Raw genomic sequence first — 27363 nt, forward strand, 5'->3', positions numbered from 1 at the left:
TCTCCTTGTTTATTAAAACTACTTGCAGAAATTCATTAACTATTCCAAAGTAATCAGCCACAAAAGAAAATGTTCCCTTATTTTATTTTATTTTTAGTCAGAGACTATGGTATAAATTATAGGTGTTTCTAAAATTCTAGAAAATGATTTTATACATGCACAGTTGCTTGATACATGTATACAAGTATACACACAAATACACACAATCAATTTATTTCCATTAGTTCACATCATATCAATGGGGGATGGAGGAGAAAGTAAGGGAAGAAAAGTATTCTTTGTTCCTTCTAATTTCCCCAATTCCTTCAAACTTTCCTAGATAACAATCTGTGGTTGGCTTCTCTTCATTGTTCACAAAGAGACCCAATCTTGTATTTATACTTAAGTATACAAACTTACTTCATTGTATTTTGACATTTAATGGTCAAAAAAGAATTAAAACTGTGCATGTACATTATAAAGACATGACTTGAGTTTCTCCATTGAATTTAGGTCTGCAATTTAAAGTTGTAGGTTATAAAGAGTTATAGTAAGATTCTTTTTTAGTACATTTAAGGAATCTATAAATCTTAACTCAGTGATTTACCCTAGTCATTTTTATAGAAATAAACTCTTTATGGAAACTAACTATACACTTAAGTACCTAGCACATAATATTTCTTTAATAAATGACAGATGTTATTATTATTCCTTGATAATATAGCATTTTTCTAATTTATTTGCTGTGTGTCTATTAGAAAGTCACTTACAATTCTAATAATAAATTCTCCATGTTTGTTAACTATGTCACTTAATAAGTTAATAAGAACTATTAAAAGTGTTGATATAGCCTTTCCTTTTTTAATTTACTAACCACATTACTAACCATATTATCAACAAATAATACCAACTTACAATTGACTTTACCATTTACAAGATGGAAAAAATATTACCTCACTGACTTGTGATCTTTTACAGGTGTAGCCCATACAAGCAATCCTATTAGTCAACAGTTTGTTGTAGATGAAAATGCCTTTCCTGTACTTATCCAACTACTAAGAAATCATCCTTCACCTAATATTAAGGTATATATCAAGCTTTAAAACTTTTTTCTGACATACTAAAGATTAACATAATGATCACTTTTTAGAATAATTTGTAAATTTACTATAGTTTACAAGCATAAAGTTTCACCTTTTTAAACAAAACCTTTAAGTTTTAAACAAAATGCTCACTATAAACCATAATAGTAAATTTTTATTAAAATATGATCTCTTCAATATGACAGGAAAATTTTATATTCTTGCTGTTTAAAGAAATGTTTTCCTCAGATATTTTTTATTCAAAGAACATTGTGACTATTTGGTGTGAACAGTGAAGATGTGTGATTTACATGGCATATACTGTCAATGCCATACCATCAAAGGAGCCCTACCTTCCACTGAGCAGCATTCAAATGAATTACAGAAAGAGTTATGACAAAAAGAAGGATTTGAGCATTCTGATGTTCTTTATCATCTTCCTTTCCTTGTTCATGGTTTTCCTGAGGCTGGACATTTCAACAAAGAACTGCTTTGTTGAAGAGTTATTCACTCCATTTACTTCTAGTAAAATGCCCTTCAAAAAATAACATTCGCATTTCTTCAAATCCTTTTAAGAAGGCTTTAGAAATTCACCAGGCAGAAAATTATAACAACAAAACATACGTTTTCTTGTCAAAATTTGGTAGGGGATTGGTTGGGGACAAGGAAATAGAAACAATATAAGGAGGAAAATACATAAGTAAAAAGCAATCTTTCTTTTAATGAATGTATTTGTTAGATAAATTATGTGGCCTTTCAGGCTATGAAGAAGAGATTATTTTATTATAAGATTTAATTAAGAAAAAAGGAGAAGAAGCATATGCTAGCAATGTATTAGGTTTTACTTTTGACTTTCAAAGTATGAGTAAATTCCTTAAGAATGTGGAAAATATCATTTTTATTTTAAAATGTGCATTGTCATGGGAAAATAGTTTACTTCAATGGCATCCACTGATATTTCAGTATGAATTTTCAATGGATTTTGAAACCCTGAGAACATAATATTTTTCTGCAAAAATAAAATTCTATAATGGATAATGGATTCAATCATGCTTTTCAAATTAATAACATTTTCATAGAAATGAATAGTGTAACATTTAAAAAACTTCTCTATTGAATCTCAGTAATGTACAAGGTTTATCCTCCTAATGGACTTAAAAATAACTCTGAACCTAGAGGAGGAAAAAAACTATACCTTGGTTCTATTTCTCAAAGCTTTGTTTAAATTTATAGGGTATTTCTCCAGAAATTGGGTCACTCTATAAAGACTAGTCAGAGAATTGGAATCAATGGATCATATCTTAGCAGGTTTTATAGTATCATTCCACAATATATCCATTACAAATGACTGTATAATGAAAAATGCTATTTGTTAAAATGTGAGTGAAAAATAATTTCTAAAAACCACATATTTAGGTTGAAGTGGCATTTTCCTTGGCATGCATTGTCCTAAGGAATGAACAGTTACAGAATGAATTACAACAAAAAGAAGGATTTAAGTATTCTGATGTCCTTTATCTTCTTCACTCAACAGATAAGGTAATACCTTTACAAAATATTGGAGTTTATTTAGAAGAAAATGGTTTGTATACCACACTTTCAAATTATAACCAAATTTTCTTCATATAAACATTCATGTATTACTAAAGGAAAGAAATATAAAAGATCTCTTTGTAGGTCATTAGTTTATAAAGATATAATAATACAGATCTGTATTTTTCATAGTTATCATATTTCATCTTTGAAACGCAGCAATTTTAGTGCCTGGTGATGAGCCAAAAAATCAATCTCTTCTGTCCTGAACCAAACCTTCAATCTACTTTCAGGCTCTTTCAACACTCAGTCATATGCTTCTTACTCAACACTTCTAAATTATACTTCTCGATTTGTGATGATAAATAGCTTTCCCCAATAGTTCCCTAGAGAGGTGATTTTAAAAAACAAACAAAAGAACTTTAAAATTTTTGAAATAATTTTGTTTTCCAAAAATTTATAAAAGTAGTAGAGTGCTCTGGTATATCTTGTTTGTTTTCCCAAATGTCAACCAGAACACTAATACTGATATAATACTATTAACAAATATGCAGGCTTTATTTAAATTATGCCAATTTCCTCCTCAGTATTTCTGTTCTGGCATCCAATCCAGGATGGTGCATTACACCCTCTAGTCCTGTCTCTGTAGTCTCTAGTTTGTGAAGTTGAGTCATTCTGTGTCTTTCATGATTTCATGTTTATCATAATTTTGATATTTTTGAGTCCAGAAGAGTTATTTTACAAATTGTCCCTCAATTTGACTGTATTTGATGTTTTCTAATGATTAAATGGAGGATGTGCTTTTTAGCCATATCACAGAAGTGATGTAGAAGTTCACTCCCTCCCTAGTGCATCATCTCAAATGGTAAATCATGTTAAAATGTCTTACCACTGGTAGTGCTCAACATCAATTACTTAAGTGGTTTCTGCCACATTTCCCCACTATAAAGTTACATTATTCCCTTTGTAATTAACAAGCATCTTAAGGTGAGAGACTTGAGATGAGTCAAATATTGTTTTGCATCATGCTTTTGCTCACCAATTTTAGCATCCACTGATGCAACAATAATTAATGTGACATTACATAATGGTAATTTTAAAAAATTTCCTCCTTCTCTCTATATTTTTAATTGGTATTCAAATATAAGGAAAAGTTGTTCCTTTTAAATGTTCATTTTCACTATCTGCTATCCTGTTGCTAAGTTGTGTTGACTGGTCCACAGGTTGCACTTTGAATAGCACCATCTTAGAGAAATGGGAGCTGTCCTTGTCTACAGGGAAGAAAACTGCCAACTATTGTCTCATTTCTGTGACATTTTAGAGGGATGTAGGAGGATTGGGAGGGAGTCTTATTTTTTAAAAATGTAAGACTATTGTGGTATGCAAAAAGAAAAACAAAAATATGGGAAGAAATATGCTAAAGAGACTAAATTTATGATTCTCTGAGCCACTGGTTCCCTTCTACTCTGTTATCTTCTTCATCCTCTCCTTCATTACAGACCCTTTCCCTTTTCTTCTACCACTTACGTCACTCTCAAGTATTCTCCCTTCGCTCCCAGATGTTACCACTTGCTTCACCCATGTTTGGCTAATAAGAGACACATCTTTGTGCATCAGTTGTAAAATGCAAGGACTCTTAGGGAACTGAGGAACTAAACCAAAAGATTTATTTGGTTATGGCCATATTTTTTAATTCTAAAAATCATTACAATGGTGAGTTATAAATCTTCTAGAACATCCTATACTCTGTCCTAAATTTGTCTCTAACTATTTGCTCTATGGGGGCATGTTAGTATTCTCAGAGCTACTGAGAAAGCACTGAGCTACTTTGATCCTTAATTAAGTGGGTGACTTATACAGACCTACTGTAGAAATTAGGATGGTATGGAGGAACGCTCAACAACCATATACGCCACTGAATAAATAGCTACTTTATGGATAATAACCAGAGTACAAAAAAAAAAATTTCATTTGTTAACAAATTTTGGAAACTTCTAGCCCCACTGACTTTGTCTACATGGAAATGCAATAGGTTTTGGGTCTTTCTGGAAGATCTACACCACTTGCATAGTTTAGGCAAGCAGACTGATCCTAAGGGAGAAACTTTTACTGTTAGCCCAGCCTAAGTATGTTAAAATGTGTCTTTTTTGTTTGTTTTATTTTTCATTTTTGTTTTGTGGTACTGGAGATTGAACCCAGAGATTTTCACATGCAGAGCTACACCCCTGGCCCTTTATATTTCCTTTTGTGACAAGGTCTCACTAAGTTGCCCAGGCTGGTCTTAGAAGTTGTGATCATTCCACCTCAGCCTATGAAGTAGCTAGGATTACAAGAATGTACCACTGCACCAAGCTAAAATGAGATTCCTAAAAGTAAATTATTTTCCTCCTATTCCTCCATGAATATGGTACAACAGAATTTACAAATAAATTTTGTTTACACATGTACTTATTTAAAGAGACAATGTAGAATATCCAACATTTCATTAAATTCACTATGTTATAGAAGAGAAGTTTTGATTTTTCAACTCTACTTTGAAATTTTGAAATGAAAATAAAATATAAATGTTGCAGGGCTGGAGTTGTGGCTCACTGGTAGAGCACTCGTCTAGCATGGGTGAGGCACTGGGTTTGATCCTCAGCACTACATAAAAATAAAATAAAGGTATTGTGTCTGCATATAACTAAAAAGTGTATGTTTAAAAAAATGTTGCAACAAAAAAGTTGAAGGTGAATGAAATTATTGTTTCCTCTTATCATTTATGTGTTTATTTGCATAATCAGTGATCTAATATTTCCTTTTTCCTGACACCACAACCTAGTTTTCTATTTTGTCTATTTAGTAACAATCTAGGATAACTCTCTGCTGTTTTCCCCAGTATGTCAATTTTACCCCCAGTGACAAGAACACAATTTTAAGAATGTACAGTAAGAATGTACAGTCTATTCTGTTGAGTAACATGATAAATGAAGTTCATCACTTCTCTTTGCAGGGTATTTGCTTAAGAGCAGGCTATGCATTAACTCTTTTTGCCTTCAATAATCGCTTTCAACAATACTTAATACTGGAAAGTGGAATAATGACCATATCTATTTTTGAACCATTTCTTATATCAACAATTGAAACTGAGAGGGCAATGGCAGCATTTCAGGTATAACATCAGAGGTTAACACTTCAAATTGATAAGTGTATCTTTTTAGTGAAGACTTAAAACTTTGGGGCATCTAGTAAAATGTTTACTGACTTGTAAAATTTAATGCTTTGTACATTAGCTTCAACCACCTCATATAAACTCTGTGAGCATTTCTTCATTTATATAGACTTTTACAAAGTATAGGGCACTTTTGCCTTTGTACCTCTTCTGATGCTTAAACTAATCCTGTGAGGCTAATAGGTAGACAGTATTATTTTCATCATCCCATATTATAAGGAAATAACTGGAGGAACATTAGTGTCAAGACAGATTTTCTAACTGTAAATCTTTAGCTGATCACACTGATTCTACAACCCAGTAACAAGCATTTGTATCTGATTCTTCTTAGTCTTATTGTCTCTCATTTCTGTCCTATAACCTTTAGGAGAAGTATTTTCTATGAGTATAATTGAAGGAGGTAAAGGTTGCAAATATTATAGAAATAATAATTCTGCCTTTTATGGTCTCTGCTATGACCAATTAGGGACGAGTACTCTAACTCCTTCCTGTCACCACTTGCTTCTATTCTATTGGATCCCATCAAATACTCACTTTATCCTCCAAAGAACCACCTCTCATTATAAAATCTTAATTAGATAAGCTGAGTATAAAGTGTTCAGTGATTCTATGCTTCTATTTTGTTTTAGATTATTGTATTAGCTAAAGTCATTATAGATGTGGACCATATCACTTTGTCTGCAAGAGGTGTTACTATTCTAGTTGATAGTCTGTATTCAATTCACACTACTACTATTGTCTTAACAGGTAAGAAATGACTAGAGCTAATTGTATTCACATAAAATTATTTTCAGAATTTTTTTGTAATTTGAGCATTAATAAAACAATACACCTGATACCATTTCATACAGTTTGATGAATGAACTCATGTTAGTCTAGAGGGAACTTCAGAATAAGTCTACATGGAACAATAGGTATCTACTCTGTATCCTGAATAGGAGCAGAGTAACTATGAACATAGCCTTTTTGCTTTCCCAATTACTTTTCTAAACCCCTAAATATTTTTCCAGGATTTAAAATGAGAATTCAACTATGAGCTAACAATAGAATTTGTTTGTTTGTTTTATTGTGGTGCAGGCATTGAACCCAGGACCTTGTGCAAATTAAGCAAGTGTTCTACCGCTGAGCTACATACCCAGCCCAACACACTAATTTATAGTAGTATGGCAGATTTATATTGATGTACCTCTAGCTGGTTGCCTATTGACCAGTTATGCACATTTGTTAACATTTAAACATTCTCTGTATTGCTATGGAACACAGCAAACCAAAATGGTCCAAGGGAATTCCTGACACAATTTTAATTGTGACTGTATCTACTCCAAACCTAACTCCAGCTTGCACACAAGTGATCAAAATTTAATTGACTTGAAACATTGCTCTCAAGGCAACATAAACAGTGTCAGAATGACAGTCAGTGACTAACAAAATAGACTATTTTTAAAAACTTAAATGGCTCACTGAGGGCAGCAAAGAAAACTCCATTTGCTGTACTATAGAATTATATTTTTATGAAGTATATCTTCATGGCAGTTAAAAAAAAAGCAAATAAAAACTTCCTTAGGGAAACTAGCTAGGGGGAAACATGCTTAAAAGAAATTATTGAATTTTTTTTCATCCTAAATAACATTATTAATTCATTGTCATAGTAATTCTGTGACTGAAAAACAATCATAGTGGGTTTAAATTTTGTTCCACAAACTACTCTGTGCAGGGAATGCCATATTTCCAATGACTTTCAAATATTAATTTCCCCAGTATGGGGGGAATTGAATCTCAAAAATTACAGAAACTTCTCTGCACTCTGTCACCAAGGTCACATGCATCTCTAGAATCACATTCATATCTGTGGTATCTCAGGAAAAGTAGATATTCTGGCCTCAGGTATAGTGTAAAATAATTGACTGCTCAGTGTCCAAGTTGACATGACTCCCAGAAGAGGATCCAAAGGCACAGGAATTTTGCAGAGACTGGAATTTCCACTGTCAAATGTCTAGTGGTGCTAGGTGTCTGTGAGTCCTCTTGGCTATTTTCAAAGTTCCTTCTCCTACTCCTTTGAAAATTACAAATCTAAGTTCTCTTACTTTTAGATTCTCTACTCCCTCCATCTTTTTCCCATTTCTTATTCCCTGACCTCAAAGACATCTTTTTAACTTTATAGAGAGGTTACCTTAAGATAGCTTTTGTTTAGCCTCTACGATCCAGCACTTTCCATCCTGAAGCAATAAACAGAGAATTTCTTGGCTTATAATGTAGGCCAGAAAAACACATAAACTCAGTTCATTTCTCAGTAAAGTATCTACTCACACACATAAAAATATACTTATATTTTTGAAATAAAACACCAATACAGGTGAAATAGTATTAAGTTGGTAGATATACATTTATTTTAATTATAGGGTCACTTTATTCTTCTGAGTCCCCCAAAATTTTGTGGTAAGAATTTCAATTATTTTAAACTTCTATAAGAGATATAATGTTTGCTTTTAAAATACCATTACACTCTTAAAGTCATTTGAACTGCAAAAGTACATTAAATTGTTTTATGTTAATTCAGTCATTATGCTCATTGTTATTTTAAAGTGACATCCTAAAAACCTCAAAACAAAATATATTTTGAAGCAATGGAAGGAAGAAAACCTCTAATTAAAAAATAAATCCCACTTTTACATTAACTTATGTAACTTTTACTTTTTGTGACAGAAAATCAAAACCATAACTTTAGGTAAATTTATTCCACATTTACATATATATGCATGCTTTTCCTTACCACTTCTTCACATAAGATATCTTATGACTCAAACCTTTTTTAATGTTATGTATAAATGAACAAAAGCACAACTTATCATTTAAATGATGCAAACATTTTTTCTTGTTTAATTTACAGGAAACTTAATAGCTAGCCTGGCTCATTCGAGAGCTGGTATTCCAGAAGCATTTACCACATTAGGAACGATCCATCAACTCTGCTACCACTTGTACTCAGGAAGAGAAGAGGTAAAAAAATAAACCAAAACAAAACAAAAAGCAAAAAGCAAAATAAAAAAATACCTAATTATAAAACAGAATATACAAAACTAAATTAATTTGCTTCTCCCACCTTATTCTCCCCAGGTTGACCATGTTATATAATAAATATAGTTCATATTACTAACTCAAAATTAAGTGAACTTTTTAGTACTAATTACTCATATCTGCCCTCTACAATTCTGATTCCCACAAAACGTGAACATTTGTTTTAACTCCAAGACTTAAATAGGATTTTAATTACAAAACATTATAAAGCAACTATAATTAAAAATTTAAAAATACCTGTTCAAATTTATAATTAAAATGTTTATAAAGTATTTCACAAAAACTGGTTACTTTGTGATCTAAGACATTTCTATTATTTGGAATGAATGAAAGTGGAACCCAAAGGAGTTTTCCTTATCTGCTAAACAGGGTAAGAGGTAAGAATAGGTGAAAGAGTCCATGCTGGTCATAGCAGAGGTTTGCCTCTGAGCGTTTGCCTACTGTTTTTCCCTAAGATCTAAAATATTTCTCCAACTTTCAGGTGTATTAAAATCACCTGTAGGGCCTATTATACCATAGATTGCTGGGTCCCACTCCCCAAATTCTTGATCAATTATATCAGAGGTGGGTCCCAAACTTTGCATGTCTAACAAGTTCCTAGCAATTGAAGATGCTGGTCCAAAAACCACAATGAAACACAACAAAAAGTTCAAGGAGTAGAAGACATATGGGCATTATAGAGCACCTCGATGTCAATGTGAAGACCAGTATGTCAACTTTCTGGTTCCCCTCATAGGCCTGGTTTATGTTAATTTTATGAAAAATTTTTTATGCTACAACTATCTAATTCCCTACCAACTGCCCAGGAGCATATTTTAATTATCATATGAAAAACCTAATTATATCAGAGTCACAGGCAAAGGCTACTTCCTTTAATAAAGAAAACTACTTCTTTTGGAGTCCTGTGGCCTAGTATTTGTGCCTTCTTCTTTATTCTTGTGAGTGTAAAACTGTTTTCCTGAGTGGCCACTTTTAGCCTAGGTTCCTGGTTTCCTCTGACAACCACCTGAGTGAAAAATCCCAAAGTGGAACCCAAGCATAATTATTGTCAAAACTACTCAGGTGAAGCTAACTAGAGCACTGAGTTAGGTATTTTAAGAACAAAGCCCTTGGCTAATACATAATTGTTTCTTCTTTATTTAGGTTCGCACAGCTTGCTCCTGTGCGCTTGGTTACTTAACTTACAATGCAAATGCTTTCCGCATCCTATTAAATGAATGCAGGAATAAACCTAATCAGTTTCTTCGTATAACAAATAATATCAGCAGAGATGCAAGTATTAACCCAGTATTTTTAAAGGAATTTCAAATGAAACAAATGGTGGGACTTCCTTCTTTAAGGTACTGTGTCAATATGTGGAATTGCAGTAGTGAAACTTTTAGATTTTATTAAGTTTATCAACCACAGGGCAATATCCTCATATGAATAGATCCTCTGTATGCTGAAGAATAAGCTTCATTCTAAAGGTCCACTGTCAAAGCCTGATTTATTTAGCTATTTATAATAGCATTGGAGAATGAACCCAGGGTCTTGTACATGGTAGGCAAGTACTTTACCACTGAACTACATCCTAGCCCTATTTACTGATTTTTGATATGTTGCCCAGTATAGCCTTGAACTCCTTAACTCAAGGATCCACTTACCTCAGCCTCCCAAGCAGTTGGGATTAGAGATGCATGTCACCACTTGCAGCTCTAGCTTGTTTTAATTCCAACTTAGAACCAGAATCATGGGTACAGACCCTAGGGACCCTGCGTAGCCAGGAATTTTTACATTTTAGAAAAGTTTTGGGGAGACTGGTTAATACCATATCTGATCAAAGCCATTTTTGATCAGACTAGAGGGACATTTGAGAGTTCTGAGCCAAGCAGGACTACTACCATGACCTTAGCTTCAAGTGGGTCTTCTGAACTTGTTCCAAAGCTAGTTCAAACTCCCAGGGTGGAAATGGGGCTAAATCAGATCAAGTGGCTGGAGTTATGGTAAAGTTTACCAGGCATTTACTCAGAGAATTCTGTCTCAATGTTGTAGTTTCATTATGAACTCAAGCCTCTGAAAAACCACGAGAGAGAATCTCTTTACTATGGGTATGTTTTTCTTTTCTGAAGATGTACCTGAACTTCAAGGCTTCTTTGCAAGTAGCCATATTCATATACAGGAAATATAACTACTCAACATATAGTATTAACTCTGTGATCCAGAGAATAGGATCCAATAGTGTATTATGGTTACATACATCAATTTTAAGTATACAGAAAGATGAGTACATCTTCAGAGTTATTTTAATTCTTTGAAAAAATGAAAGTCAGCTGGGCATGTTGGTACACACCTGTAATCCCAGAAACTCAGAAGGTTGAGGCAGGAGGAGTACAAGATCAAAGCCAGCTGCAGCAACTTAGCAAGGTCAAAATAAAAAAATAAAAAGGGCTGTGAATGTGGTTCAGTGGTTAAGCACGCCTGGGTTCAATCCCTGGTACCCAAAAAAAAAAAAAAAAAAAAAGAGAGAGACTGAAATGCCTATATATTTTATATAATAAAACAGGAAATCTATAAGCGGATGATGACACATAATGGGGGGTGGGAGGGGGTCAAGAATGGAGGAAGGAAGGACTGTATAGAGGGAAGAGGCATGGGAGGAGTGGGGGGAAGGGAAAAATAACAGAATGAATCAAACAACATTACCCTATGTAAATTTATGATTACACAAATGGTATGCCTTTACTCCATGTACAGAGAAACAACATGTATCCCATTTGTTTACAATAAAAAAAACAAAAACAAAAAAAAGCAAAAACAAAACCCAGGAAATCTAAATTTTCATTGCTAGAAATGACAATGTTAAATATTTTCACTGATTCAAAAATTTAATTTAGGATAAATAGTGTAAGTAGTATTTTCAGTCATTCCTATAGTTAGCCTAAATAGCAACTTTGTGGAATGGGAAAAATGTAACACTCTCTCATATCTGTTTTTTTCTTCGAAACCCAGTTGAAGTGTCTCTTCTTCCCATTACTTCAAGGAGATTTAATGATCCACTTGTTTGAAGTCTGTAAATAAGTGAGAGAATACAGAATACCTACAGACAATTTGCATAGTTTTATACATGTTAATTAACATGTACGGAAATAAGCTATTAGGCATTAAACATGGTGTATGGAATAAATCTTCATATAGTTCATGTTTTTCAGGTTACACTAAAGCCTTCATTTATTTTATTATTTGTTTAATATATTTTCCTTTTTAGTCTGGAGAAGAATGGAGGACCATCCATAATTCCTGTCTTTAAAAAAGGTAATTAATTAATTTTTATTTTACTTCTGAGATACCTTCTAGTCCTGGCATTTTATAATTCTGCCCATCCCTAAAAATCTGAAAAGCAGAGGCAACCAAAAAAAAAGTTTACTTATAAACTTTTTATAATTCTATATACCTAAAATAACTTCTTATTTATAAGCCCATGCTAATCATTTCTTTTAAAGTCTTCCTAATATTACTTGCCAGAAATTCCTGTTTTTTCCACAAGCTAAGCATAGAAATAATTCATTATTTAGACAACATGTATGACTTAAATAATGATCTTGCTATTGTTGTACTTCATGTACAGTGTATTTGTCTATAAATTTTTAGAGCAGACATGTTTTCCATTGATACTCTTATTTAGTTTTGCAATATAGTTGGTAGATGACAGTCGAGGGGCTTAGGTCTGAAGAAATAAGACCTTATATTGCTCATTCCTTCCAATTAGACATTTAACATGTAATATAAATTACTTAATAGTTTCATGTATATGCTTGTTCATCAGTGCTTTGTGTAGGACCAAAGTTAATTTTACTTAGTATCCTTAGGACTTAGTGTCCTAGTCCATCGGTTTGCTGCAGTCAGAAAAAAAAAAAAAAAAAAAGGAGAGAAGAGAATAGGGAGAGATAATGAAAAGAGGACGAACTTCATTTATTCAGGGAGTATGAAGGGAATCTAGGTATCTGTGGAGTTTATATTTCTGCATATCTGGCCAACAGAAAAGTATCTCCCCTGCCCTTTTTTTGGGGGGTGGCAATGGGGATTGAACTCAGGGGCACTTTAGCACTGAGCCACATTCCCAGTCCTATTTTGTATTTTATTTAGAGACAGGGTCTCAATGAGTTGCTTAGCATCTTGCTTTTGCTGAGGTTGGCTTTGAACTCTCGATTCTTCTGCCTCAGCCTCCCAGTCACCTCATCCTCCGAGTCACTGGGATTACAGGCATGTGCCACGGTGCCCAGCTCTCCCTCTTCTTTTTTCTTTAACCTAAGAGTAATTTACACATAAGAATAAAGTCAATCTTACTCCTTTTTGACTTTAATACTGCTTTCTAAACAACAAGCAGTATATCTGTACCAGTAATATTCTGATGAAGCTTTTAGAGTTGTGGTAATGGGAGAAAAAATAAGGACAACATAGGAACATAATTTTCAGATAAAATTAATTTCATTCAATGTGAAGTTTCTGATAAAATTAATTTCATTCAATGTGAAGTAATGTCTTTTATACTTTTCCTGGTATTAAAATATCCTTCATAAGATGATATTTAAAGTAGTGGTCATGTGTTCCTTTATAAGTGCCAACTTTGGCATAATAAAAAGTTGGTAAACCACGTATTAGTCCCTACAAATTTTTGGTCTCTGAAATCTAAAAGTCTGGATGCTACTGATCTGTTCTCTTAGTGTTTTCTTTGTGTGAAGAAACAGAACTACTTAGAGATGGAGTAATGAGACTATACCTGGGGCCCCCCTTAGACCTAAGAGATATTTAATTGTGTGCTTCTAATTTTTAGGGAAAGAGCACCGAAGAAAAGCAAAACCTAAAATTCAACCAAAAGATTCTTTGACTTTAATACCTCCTGTAACTAACTTCATGGGACTCTTCAAAATAGCAAAAAAGACCACTGTTTCCCATAATGTTTTTTCTTTTTCATCTGCAATTTCATCAGATATCATAAATGTATCAAGACCAAGAATAGTGTTTTTGAACCAACTTGGGAAACATGAACAGAAAGCCAACCCAGAGAATGCAGAAGGCCAATAAAAAGAACAATTCAGTATAAAAGGATTCCTAAGCAATTTAAGAATTTTAAAAATTATGGTAAAATATAAAGGCCGAGTCATCTTTCTGAATGGAAGTTCTTGATATTGACACCACACAGATTTTCTTTACCAGTAGACATAGTAAGAATTTCTGCAGTAGACTGCCAGTACATAAACCTCCTAAAATTTATCAACTGATATAAGTGGTATCAGCAGGAGATACACACACACACACACACACACACACACACACACACACGTATGTCTCAAGAGTTAGAAACATCTTGAATTGGTATGCTGAGTTAAAGAGGCCTGACTCAAGGTAGCCCTCATGTCAACATTCATTTTAATACCTTAAGATATTTAATGATAATAAGTTACAAATGTATGAGGCTTCTAAAACCTAAAATGTATACTTTAAAAATACTTCATTTAAAAATAAAAACATACAATTTCTCATCAGATACACAAGTACAGTTAAAAGATATAGCAACCAGTGTTGACCATTTTCTGTATTTACAGAGAGTGACTTTGCTTTGCAAATAGAAAGGATAATTTCTTTGTAGCTTAGAACCAAATGATGTTTTTGCTCAAAAGCACTTTTGAATAAGTGCAGTTTTGGTGTATGTCTCCTACTTCTATTTTACAGCTACAGACAGCTGGGCTTCACTGTGTTCTTTAATATGCCTCCTCCCCTTTACTCCATCCACTTTACTCAAGACTCTCCATATACTTTAAGGGTCTTGCTATATAATTCACTCTCTTCCTGGGCTGCAGTAGGCATTCAAAAATATATTAATGAGTAGTTATTTTCCATAAAATGTCTTAATATAATAATAATGATGATGATTAAAATAGCTATATGGACTTCAGGCTTTCTTAGACTCACTCCAAAGTCTGTGTTTGTAACTACTGCAAACTAAGAAACCACTTAAATCTTTCAAATTCAATTCTATTCTAAATTATATTAACTGCTGTGAGTTGAAATGTTCTGGTGGATGGACTAAAACAAGATATGCAGGGGGTGGAAATGGTATGTTTTAAATTAGAAAGGACTAAATAAGTCCAAATGATAATGAAGTATAATTTACGGGGCTAAGGTTATAGTTCAGTGGTAAAGGGCTTACCTAGCACGTGTGAGGCACTAAGTTCGCTCTTCAGTACCACAAAAAAATAAATAAAATAAAGGTACTGTTTCCATTTATAACTAAAAAAAATATAAAAAAAAAAATAAAGTGTAATTTACTTGGTACCATTAAGGATAAGAATTTGTATCAATGGAAATATTATAGAAGTCAGGTTCATGTTTCAGTATAAGTAAAAAAGTAGTTTCTGCTATCCTGATTTTGAAAAAGGGGAAAAGCACTAGGTTGTATGATTTGGGCACAGGATTCAATAGAATCACCATACATCTTCCAAGGTTTTGTTTTCTACTTGCCAAGATTCATACATTCTTTCCCTACAAGATGTTTAACTTCGGTTGTCACTAGTGAAAAAGCCATATTCCTAAGATTATAACATATTATTATTTTATCAGAAGAGTGGACATAAGTAATAACCAAAGAAAGTCTTGATAATTAAGTAATATATCTATATAATGTGATACACAAGAAATTGGAAATTTAATTTGAATCCTGAAATACTACCTGTAGAGACTTCTTTGAAAAGCAAAGATCAAATCTTCATTTTTAGTCGTGGTACTTTGATGAGGGCTTCTCCAACTTCTTTTGATATATCTATTCCAAGAGGACACCTGTATCACAATAAAATAAACCATATTATTTTAAACATCTGCTTTATGTTCCATCACTAGTTTTGTACACTATTTGCTTTAGAATTCTGCAAAGTAGTGGAAGTATCTAATGTGTAATTCATCATATATGGTGATGCTTCCTACATATAAATACAGCAGAATCTCAAATTAGGATAATGAAGACCATTTCATTAAGAAATCTAAATTCTGAAGTTAAAAAACAAAATGAAATCTAAAAATAACAAAAGATGCCTTATAAATCTTAACAAAACTAAAATGATAAAAATAGTTTATCATGTAAAGTCAAGCATGCATTCATATACATTTTAAATTCCCCAGGTTTGAAAAGTGGGCTTGCCCCCTTTCAACCATCCTTTGCCACTATTGGCTGGAGAGGTCTTAGCTCTTACGGTCTTTTTCTATTCTTGATCTATAAATAATTTTAGCTTCAGATTTTAGCCCAAGATAAGGCTGTGGTCTGGAAAAAGTCATAATCTCCAGCCTAAACACTGCCACAAGAGGGCACAACCAGATCAGTGGACATAATTTATCTGAGGCTTAAGTTATCAGCATAAGGGATTTTTTTTGACACTGCTAACTCAACTCTGTTCATTCACCATGAGAATTAATAGTCTGTGGTTCATGTAGCATAACTGTCTAGTAATGGACCGTAATGCTGACAATATCTGAAACACTGAATGAAAGTCTTCAAATTATAATTGTCACACTATGAAACACAATTGTACTTTACTATTCTAAAATTAACTTAGACCACAACTTGAGAGAAAATTTTAAAAACTGTGTTATTGGAACTTTGATTTGGAGAGGAAATAAGGCTTGCAGTAAACAATTATCTTTTGGCTGCTTCCAACTACCCTGTTAAGAACATAATCACAAATTCATCTACACCTGAATGCTTTCTGCTTGTTTTGTTTCCCAGCATACCAGCTGGTCCTGAAATCCTCTTGACACTGCAGAATTCCAAATTATGGACATGATTTCTCCATTCTGGTCCCAAGTAAGGAAATGCATCACCTCTGCTGGTTTCTAACTCACCTATGGTTTGCCAAAATTTTTCTAATTTGATTCTGTAGCAAAATAATCTTCTTAAAAGGTGTCAACCTCAATGAGGTTCATGAAAAAAATTGGTAATACTTTCAAGTATTACCAAAATGAAAATCAAAATCAAAGCAAAGTCCAGGCATTGATTTTTACAATTTAGCTTATATAAAGAATATAAACTATACAACGTACTTTGGTTCGTAGCGGATGCCTTCTATGTTGTGTAAAATGCCCAAACCAGCACGTAATCTTTCAATACCATTCCTAAATTAAAAAAAAAAAAAAAAAAACCATTAAAATATTAAAATAAAATTAATAGCCTCAAGATTTAAAAGGAAGATTAAGTGTGATGAATGGTAATTACTATGTATTTATGAGTGAAGCACATACATCCTGTGGCTTACCATGCAATCATAATGCCATTATCAGTGCATAGTCTTGGGGGAGGACACAACAAAGTGCATTGTGTAGCATTTGTTACAATTTCCAGAGCTCTCCGAATATACAAGTTACTTGCAACACCTCCAGATACAACCTAAAGGAATTGAGAAGACCAAAAATGAACAACTATCACATGTAGATGTGAATCAAGTCATTCACTAAACCGGGGGAAATACCAGCATAACTATAAGGTGAAATGACAAAACTTACTAGTACTGCATTACTTTGAGATAACAAGCCTCTCTGCTTGCAAAACAGAATAGCACGATGTGTTCTTTTTGCAATGTGGCAGGCAGTTGTATGTTGTACTGCAGCAGCAATGTCTGCAGCTGAAGACAGGATTTGTCCCTTCTCAATGCCTGCAGAAATGAGCAGGTATTTTTAGGCTCCATCCAGGAATATTTACTTGTCCAACTTTACTAATTAGAAATATACCTTCCTCCTTCTCCTTCTGCATTATTATTTTATCAACAACATGTTGAAGTCCAGAAAAAGAAAAATTGCAATTTTTAGCATGCTGCATGGGTGGATTGATATCAAAATGAAATCTGTTTCCTTGTTTGGCCAAATATTCTATAGCTTTCCCACCACTCATGGTGGAGCATTCTGGATGTTTGATTAAAGAAAGTCTTCTTGCTACCTATCAAAAACAAAAGCATATTTTTAATCAGTCATAAATTATTTTGAAACCAAAAGGTGCAAAGGAAATGAACTGAAAAATTAAAAATGCTGTATATGCTATACTTCTCCAAATATGGACTACAGCTGATGTTCAGTAAAGCACACAACCCAGTTCCTTAGGAAAACCTGATTAGTAGTGGTCAACTGCTGCCCAGCTACTTTTGCTCTTATAGTGGGGCCAGAAAATAGGTGTGAAGTTGACAATGATTGCTTAATGATGAACTTCAAAAATAAGACCCTGTTCTATCATTTCAGCTGTTGGCAGCAGTTTTTTTTTTTTTTTAATTTGTGCATCTTGATGTCCTTATATCAATCTTTATGTATTCTCGTATTTTGCAGTATATTACATTTTACAAAGCACTTTTTGCATGTATAGTATTTGGCTAAATGTAAAACTTCAGCTGCAAATAATTTGAGCCTTTATGCATGGATGTAAAACCTCTTACCATTTTACTAGGAACAGGTAAGAAAGAATTACAAAATTATATACTACTATTTTTCTTATCATACATTTTTTTTTTGTCTAATAAGGTATTGAGAAATACTTGAATGAATGGTAGTAGCACATCTATTGCTATTTAATTGAAAGAGACAACATAACAAAAAGTGTGGAGGGGCAGCTGGGGATGTATCTCAGTAGTAGAGAACTTGCTTAGCTTGCATGAGGCACTGGGTTTAATTCACAGCCACACACACACTAGAAAGAGAGAGAGAAAGAGAGAGAGAGAGAGAGAGAGAAATTGGTTCTTAAATAATCACCTTGTCAAGCATGTCACCTGGTGCAATATCCAAAGACTTTCCAAGAAGCAGAAAATCTGAAACTCCTCGAACTACAGCCAAGAGACAGTGACCTCCAGAAACCAAAAGAACTAAAAATGGAAACTCTACTTTATTGGTCAACCTAATAGTAAGTGCATGAGCCTCCATATGATGAATGGGGATGAATGGCTTTTTTAGCTGGTCCACCAGCTGTAAACTAAATGATAAGCCTACTCCCAAGCTTAAAGCAAGTCCTGGCTTTATGGTAGTTGCAATTGCTGAGAGTTCACTTGGAGATATTCCACTGGTATAAAGTGCTTCTTGTACTATTCGTTGAATGTTTTCTTTATGAAGTTGTTGAGCTACTGGAGGAATAATCCCACCTGTCCTGAAAAAAACAAAAGAACAGCCTTCTATGATTTTAAGATTGTAAAATCAAAGAAAGAAAAATGATGTTATAACTGAAGGCCTGATTTCAAATTAATCATTATGTAACCGAAAATATTAGTATTTTCAAATTGCATGCTTTATAATGCTGCAACTATGATAAGAACTCAATATAACACCTTGAACTTAACTTGAAGGGATGCTTTTGATTTTCCAAACTTGTGCACAGAACTCCTATAGATTGGTTTAATGAATAAAATCACCAAAACAATCTTGGAAAGATTTTAAAGAAGTCTTGAATAAGGGAAGGTCAGGATAAAATTATATTTTAGGAAAATTAATTTCCTTGAACATAAAGAGAATTTTAAAGAGATCATCCCAAAAAGTATTTGTGTTAAAGGGCTGGGAGTATAGCTCAGTGGTAAAGCACTTGCTTAGCATGTGCACAGCCCTGGGTTTGATCCCCAGCACTGAAGAGAAAAACAAAAATCATTTGTGTAAAGTGATTATATCTTAAACCGGGTGACAGTGGTAATGGAAAGAAAGGGATGGAAAGCCTTCGAACCTGTAATAACTAATAACAAATATAAGGGCATGGGGGACCAAGTCATCAAAGATGATTCAGATATTTGGCTGGAATGACTGGGAGAAAAGAAATACTAACCTGAGAAACATGAAGGCAGTTTTATGAAAAAAATGAGTTTATTTTAAAATAGCCTGCACTTGAGGTCACAGGACAGTAGATAGCTTATAATCCTAAAAGTTTGGGAATCCAATTCTCAAGAGTTGGTAATTAAGATTTTTGGTTCAAGTAGGACAGTGAATGTTCACTCCAAATGTGAAGAGTAACAAATCAGGAAGCAAATTTTCTAGCAACAATATGTTAGCATGTGACTGATTTACAATCTGAGAAACAGTACAATAAAATACAAAGTCTGAAAAACACACCTCTACTCTCAAAGTCATCTTCAAACATCTGATGTTGCAAGATCTGATACTTCTATACACGGAAATGAAAATCTTCAGTAGAAGATTCAATGAACATTTACTTAAAAGTTAAAATACATATTTCAGGCAATGAGGGGTACACAAAGAACTTATCTTACTTCAACACATTCTTGTTTTTCTTAATTCTTCAAAGATAACTTTCTCTTTTAGGAAAAGAAAAATGTCCAAAAATGTTAAAAATTTGGTGCACTCAGAAGAAACTGAAAGGACTATGGTAGTTACAGTTATCATCTGCATCAGTTGTTTGATACTCACTTTATGCAGCCTTGCTCTGCTAGATCTTCATAGAGTCTATATGTTATGTCTCTGATTAGATTAAGCTTTTTGAAGGGAAGAAACTTTTAGTATTTCACTGTCATGTAGTCCCTTTCATACAGTATATTACTGTTTAAGGGTTACTCTCTTTACATAAATTATTTCTAATCTCAACAGAATCAGAAAGGATAATGAATTTGTCTGAAGTCACAGAGAAAATACCAAATGCCTAATTCAGGATTCAATACCAGTCTGTAATTCCAAAATACCAGGCCTTTTCACTATTCAGATATTGTAAATTAATGACTTGGAGGCCTATTTTAATATGTTTTGAACAAACCAATAATTCTTAAAATCTGGAGCTATTACATTAAAAATACAAACTTCTACTTTCTCTTGAAAATTCTGATAATTAAATGACACAGGTCCTATAATCCTGCCTGGCAACAATTATTAGAACTAAGCAGTGACCTTCTTCAGATATTTTATTTTATATCTAGCCCACTTATTTATATAACCTGACTAGTGGTCCTTGCAAACATCTGAGTTTATAAACCTTGCACTATTTTAAGATTTAATAAAACACTGCATTATTTATTTAAATACCAACACAAGTTTTATGTATAAATGTGAATAAGGTACAGGTTGGGTCATGCTTTCCTAAGGCATCAGTTAAGACTATAAAACATAAATGTGGAAGAAAGAAAAGACAACATGGAGAGAAAATCATTGATTAATACTACAGCTGGGTAAAAGCTTAGTTTCTTTTTGGCAACAGGATTAGCTAAGGTTGGAAACTTAACTGTGAAGGGTCATAAAAGCCAGAGTGAGGTGTTTGAGGTTTTCTATAGTAATTATTATAGGCTTTAACACAAGGGAATATGAACTTGGCTTCTAAAATTTAACTTTTATACATAATAAATGCAAAAGAAAGGTTTCATTTTACTTTTTATTTTCTTTTTAAAAATTTTTATTTTGTGGTACTGGGGATTGAACCCAGGGGCACTTTACCACAGAGCTACATCTCCAGTTCTTTTTTTAAATTTTTTTATTTTTTTAATTTTGAGACAGGGTCTTGCTAAATTGCTGAGGCTGCCCTGAAACTTGTGATCTCCCTGCCTCAGCCTCTTGAGTTGCTGGAATTACAGGCATGAGCTGCCAAGCCCAGCTCATTTTACTTTTTCAAAAAAGATAGGTATAACAAAGATAATGTCTACTTACTTTAAATGAACTTCAGTTTGGGAATGTATTGCTTCTCCCAACACATTTCCAGTATCATCCACCACCGCAGCTGCTGTATCATCACAGCTTGTTTCAATACCCAATACTATTTTATGAAGAAATGGTGTTCCAGGGTGAAAATTAAAACTTCTTAAAAATCCATCAACTTTCCTTTTGGATGATTTAAAAAAAATTCCTGCTACCTTATTCAATATTAGCATTATTACTAGTATATAGGTAATTCCTGGAAAAGAATTATAGAAACAAACTTATTACTTGGAACTGACATCACCATTCGATCTATTCACTTAAAAAGTCCTAGTAACCTGTGGATGTAAATAAAATTATTAGTGAGTATGAGGTTTTTCAAGAGGGGAAGGGGAAGGAGAAGACAGATGTAACATTCTGTGCTATTATAGGCTGAGGATCCCTAATCTAAAAATCTGAAACACTTCAAAATCTGAAATTTTTTGAGTACTGACATGATGCCAGAAGTGGAAAATTCCACACCCGACTCCATGTGATATGTCAGTCAAAACAGGTACGTTAAAAAATATTACACAAAAATTAACTTCTGGTAATAAGTATAAGGTGTGTATGAAATATACATGAATTTCATTTTAGACTAGGGTCCCATTCCTGAGATCTCATGTATACACTAATATTCCAAAATTTTAAAAAAATCCGAATCTGAGACTTCTCTCAAGCATTTCGAATAAGGATGCTCAACTTGTACTGTTATTTTCATGCCATTCGTACTATATTTTTCATTATTCTTTACAAAACAACTAATATTACAGAATAGTTGCATGGATAAGTCTCTAAAAGCTGCTATTTTTTTGGTAGTCAAAACCAAGATAGAATGATTTTTAAAGCAATCAAACAAAGGCAAATAGAACAGATAAAAATAAATTCATCCTATTTCCTGGAAAGATTTCTCAAAATAAAATTTAATCATTTGTTTCTAAAACAAGATTTCATATAAGTATTTTCATGAAGTTCATCCTACAGAAACATTATCTCAACTAAACTGACTGCAACCCAACACATATTTTATCCTTAATTACAATCTTGGGAATTAAACTAAATCTCCACTTCTTGCCACCAGGTTATCATCACAAGTTTCTTCTCAACTCTTTTCCCCCATGCACAAATTAATAGTCCATCATTAAAGTACCCTAGTATTTTCACACTGCAAAGTAGGTCCTTTCCTTACCACACGAATGGACAAAATTTGGGATTCAAAACAGCAGCGAATGACAACCCAACTGGGACAGAGGACATCCAGAAATTAGAGATGAGCGACCAATTCGCAGAGGGCAGCTGCAAGGAATGAGGCTCAGATAGTCACTTCAGAGGAATTAGATTTGCAGTAACTCAATCCGCGCAGGGAAGATTGTGAGAAGTACTTCCCTTTCAGGGCAAGAACGCTCCCCAGTGACCCGGGTGACTTGGACGGCTCTGGGCTCTCTGCTCTAAGAAAGAGGGTGTGGGCGGTGCTCTTAGAAAAGGGGGAACCTTTTGTTCAGGTGCATAAAACCACAGTGAAAGGTGAGCAATTCCACCCGCCTCCCTCGCGAACCGCAGTACCTAGTACTTGTCTCCTTTCCTTAGCAAAGGTCGACTGCCTTTTCTCCCGCACAAGCAAGCCGGGGACTCGCGCCCCGGAAGTGATGTCATCAGCACCATGTTGGCGTCCCTCGGCGAGCACTGGTTGCTGTCGCCCTAGAAAGCGGCGCTCTTAGCAAGAGAAGCTGAAGGTCCCCGGGACCCTGTGCATGCACTGGTGCACTTCTTCCACATTCGTAGGTAACAAGACTTCGGCAAGGTCACATAGCTAGTGATTGATCCAGAGGAAGCCTGATGCATACCTGTTTTGACTTAAGAGCATTAAGTTCCACATTGCGCTACGTTCCTAAAAAAGTGTGTGCTTTTGACCGGAATTTGGTTGCCACTGTCAGAAATGGATGAGGTAGATTATTTGCCATTCCATTTTAGGGGAACTACTACCAAACCAAAAGTGGTGGCCTGAAATAATACCGTACTTATCACAGAAAGGGTGTAAACTAGGGATCCCCACAAGAATTTGCAAAGGGTTCCCAGAGAACGGACGTGCTTCTGGTCGGACAGTCTAAACCGTTACTCCCAATTCACTAAGACTAAAAAGATCTGTGGCTCGTTTTTGTAATCTGAAAAGAAATAAATGGCGGTTGTAAATATTTTTTAAAATATAGTTCCTTCTTACTGTGTAAGCAACCTTCAGCATAGAATGTATTCTTATCTTGCACCTCCTTTTTTCTCTTGTATTAGTCCGTTGTTACCATGTTTGAATAAATACATTCCAAGAATTTTTTTCCTCTAAGGTTTTAGTAAACAAGGGCCATATAATGCATTGTGTGTGTGTGTGTGTGTATTTGTGTCTTGCACGGTGTTAAGTGCTGAGTAAAAAGGATTGGTGAAGTATGTGAAGTCACAGAGAACAGTCTAGGGATAGATACAAGTAAGTAAATGCACAACTGCCACAATACTGTTGAGAGTTTTTTTTTTTTAAAGTTGGAAATTAACGGAGATTAACTTAATTAATCTTTACAGCAGCCCCCCTCCTTCCATAGCCCCTGGCAACTTCCATTCCACTTTGTCTTTAGGATTTGATTACTCTAACTACTTAATGTAAGTGGGATCATACTGTAGTTTGTCGTTCTTGTGTCTGGCTTATTTCACATATGACAATATCTTCAAGGTTCATTCATATCTAATGTGTATCAAAATTTCCTTCTAAGGATACATACTGTTTTCTATTGTTTATATACCCCACATTTTGTTTATCCATCCGTGAGTGGGACACTTGAGTTTTTTCCATTTTTTGGCTATTATGAAAAATGCTCCTCCGAACATGGGTGTACAAATCTCTGTTCAAGTTCTTACTTTCATGTTTTTGGGTATATACTCAAAATTGCTGGATCATATGGTAATTTTGATTTTTGAGGAGTCTCCGTACCCAGATGATCTTAGTCTGTAGGGCCTAAGCCTGGTTTCAGTAGGGAAGACAGGGTGAATCTCTGTTGTTCCCATATACACTGATTGTTAAATGCCATGGCAATGCCATGATAGAAGTATATGGTTTCGTACAACCATAGAAACGAAATGATGTACCTCATTTGTGCACAATGAATCAAAATGCAGTCTGTAATAAATTAAAAGCTAAAAAAGAAAAAAAAAGTATATAGTTTCATAAGAAGTCACAGGAGTGACAAATGTTTCAAAGGTTCACTATTTTCTCAGGTAATAGACCATAAATCAGTTAGCTTTTCTGTTCACATTCAAAAAATTATAATAATGAAAAAATAATGCATATTTATCTTGCTAATATGGTCAACCAAAATACACAATATTTGAAAGATCTGGAAATTTTTCCAAATAAGATTCTCAATAAAAATTTATAATTGTATATTTGGGAAGTCAGAAAAAAAATCATATTTCATATTTTTAAAAAAAGCTTATTCTAATGTTAATGAATTTAGTTTGTTCCTTTACTGTATTTATTATATGAGATTATCTTTATAAACATGTACTTATGTAGAATGAAAGGACACAGTGATAAAATTATACAGAACTTGAGAGCTATAGGTGAATCACTTTCATTATCATTGTTTATCAGTGGCTTGACTAACAAATCAAGATATGGAATAAATTGAACTGCCTTGAACATAAAACCCAAGTATGTTTTTATTAAACCTTTTTCTAACTATATTTTGGATTATGGAAAAGTTTTGAGAATAATATAAACAAGTTTTGTGAGCCCAATACCCACTTAAGATACCCACTTAAGATAAAATGTCACCTAATACTGTTGAAGGAGTATGTGCACAAACACCAAAGATATTCTGAATAATTATGTTAATGCATTCTTTGTAGCTAAATGAGAAATTTTAAATACACTCACATATACTACTTGTTGAATCATTTAAAAAAAAATTTTTAGTTGTAAATGGACACAATGCCTTTATTTTATTTTTAAATGGTGCTGAGGATCAAACCCAGTGCTTCACAAGTGCTAGGCAAGTGCTCTACCACTGAATTATAACCCCAGCCCTGAATAATTAATAGAACCAAAATTAGGAAATAAAACCCTGCAAAATGTCACAATTTTTCTTTTTGACACCAGGCTAGTCTCCTTATTTCCCCCTTCCCCGTCCAACACTACACTAAACTTTTTAGGGTATTTTACTTAAGCTTATCTTTCCAATATTTCCCATATCACATACTGTTCATGTTACTTTCTATACTGTTAGACTTTTACACTGACTGACTGGGTTGTTGTATTCATGAATACAATGTTTTTTTTTTTGGTTATATATACTGATTTACTAAATCCATTTAATAAGCATTTGAAGGCAAAGCCTTCATTAATAGCATTACATGTTGAAGATGTGATACTTGGCTGTCAAAATAGCAAAAGTGATACTAGGTTGCATTGAAGGAAAAAAGAAAAAGCATCCAGAACAAAGGAAGTGATACTACAATCATGTCACATCTCTTCACCTACTGTATTTAGAGCACAATTACAAGGAAAGTGGGAGAAATTTGAAACAACATTGTTTGGGAAATGGTGAGGTAGTAAGGGCTATGGTAATGTTTATTCAGTGTTGCTGGTAACTTTTAAAGTTCTCTTTAAATAGTTGAAGAGTTATGTGGAATATGGATTAATTTTCAATTAGTGTAAAACAAGCTCTAAATTCCATTACCAAGTGAATTATGCTATCTTTTAAGTTGTAAATCCTCCATTACTGTTAAAACAGAACCAAATGAAGATTCAAGCTAATGCAGGGAGCTGAATTACGTAGCCTCTAAGGGTTTTTCTAACTCTTTTCAATATATAGTCCTATACAGCTAATTTACAAAGATATAGTTCCAAGGACAATACCTGCCCCTGTCCCTTGCAAAAAACCCCCCAAAAACAAAACAAAACAAAAACAAACAAACAAAAAAAGGCAGGAGCAGGTCAAAAGGACACTGGAGTGAACTTGGAAGAACTCTGGATGGTCAAAGCTAGAGGGCAACAAATTAATGACAACAATGGATTATAACTCCAAAATAAAATACTCATGGGTTTATAATGTAAACTAATGAGTAAGTAAGGGAGTACAGACAAATCTTCCTTACAGGATAATTCTAATAAATAAATGTAGAAGGAATAAGGGAAATAGAAAATCATTATTAGCAGTCCATGATAAATATTCGTTGCAGGAAAGAGCCACTGATGAATACTAAAGTTAGTAGCATTTCCAAGCCCATTCCTACTTAGAAATTGCCAATATGTCTCCTGACAGGAAGTTAGTAGCAATTATTGCATGCTATTAGGTTTTTGTTACTAACAGGCATTACTGATTTAAAACACCATTTTACAAAAAAAAAAAAAAAAAAAACTGCATAAATTTATAAAATTGGGAAGTTTTCATAATTAGCACAATAATTCACCTAGATACTATAGCCAAAAACTAGGAGTCACTTTAATTATCTCCTGCAGTTCCACATTCAACACATCCATGTCTTTCAATACATCAGTGTCTGGTGAGCTGTACTTGTAAAATACATCCAAATCTAGCCACTTTTTAAATAATTGATCTGCTATCTCTTTAGTCTGAGCTACTTCTTGCCTGCAATAGCTTCCCAACTATTCTGCCTGCTTTCTATTCCCTTATTCTTTAATATAATAAAATTAGATTGCTCTAATCTTTTTTATAAAACTCTCTAATGGCTTAGTCATGCTTACAATAAAATCTGCTTATTACTTTGATCTAAAGTGTCATTTGAGACCTAGCCCTTACCTACATCTTGGATCTCACATGCTACCAT

At 33.7% G+C, this 27363-nt stretch overlaps 2 protein-coding genes across 6 annotated transcripts in view; one reads left to right on the plus strand and one right to left on the minus strand.

The window, feature by feature from the left end:
- The window catches only part of ANKAR (ankyrin and armadillo repeat containing), a 68451-nt gene extending 53173 nt beyond the window's left edge, over positions 1–15278 (plus strand). For both annotated transcript variants that reach the window (XM_079135082.1, XM_079135083.1), the window contains 8 exons: positions 958–1064; positions 2478–2600; positions 5587–5745; positions 6435–6552; positions 8693–8802; positions 10024–10220; positions 12125–12171; positions 13691–15278. In XM_079135082.1, coding sequence (XP_078991208.1) covers positions 958–1064; positions 2478–2600; positions 5587–5745; positions 6435–6552; positions 8693–8802; positions 10024–10220; positions 12125–12171; positions 13691–13941 — 1112 coding nt within the window. In that variant the 3' untranslated portion in view covers positions 13942–15278. The remainder of the gene's footprint in view (positions 1–957; positions 1065–2477; positions 2601–5586; positions 5746–6434; positions 6553–8692; positions 8803–10023; positions 10221–12124; positions 12172–13690) is intronic.
- OSGEPL1 (O-sialoglycoprotein endopeptidase like 1) overlaps positions 1–27363 on the minus strand; it is a 35789-nt gene that overhangs the window by 2287 nt on the left and 6139 nt on the right. Inside the window, exons 1-10 of one of the 4 annotated variants that reach the window (XM_079135114.1) lie at positions 23098–23735; positions 22724–22830; positions 21508–21751; positions 18637–19024; positions 17632–17836; positions 17407–17555; positions 17160–17290; positions 16948–17019; positions 15587–15693; positions 12811–13164 (exon numbers count right to left, since the gene is read on the minus strand). In XM_079135114.1, coding sequence (XP_078991240.1) covers positions 15615–15693; positions 16948–17019; positions 17160–17290; positions 17407–17555; positions 17632–17836; positions 18637–19024; positions 21508–21728 — 1245 coding nt within the window. In that variant the 5' untranslated portion in view covers positions 21729–21751; positions 22724–22830; positions 23098–23735 and the 3' untranslated portion in view covers positions 12811–13164; positions 15587–15614. Of the gene's footprint in view, positions 1–12810; positions 13165–15586; positions 15694–16638; positions 17020–17159; positions 17291–17406; positions 17556–17631; positions 17837–18636; positions 19025–21507; positions 21752–22723; positions 22831–23097; positions 23736–27363 lie in introns of those variants that run through there. The other 3 variants (XM_079135113.1, XM_079135115.1, XR_013763021.1) reach the window with 3 other exon arrangements.

The sequence above is a fragment of the Sciurus vulgaris genome (genome assembly GCF_902686455.1).
Source record: "Sciurus vulgaris genome assembly, chromosome: 3".
Taxonomy (NCBI): Eukaryota; Metazoa; Chordata; class Mammalia; order Rodentia; family Sciuridae; genus Sciurus; species Sciurus vulgaris.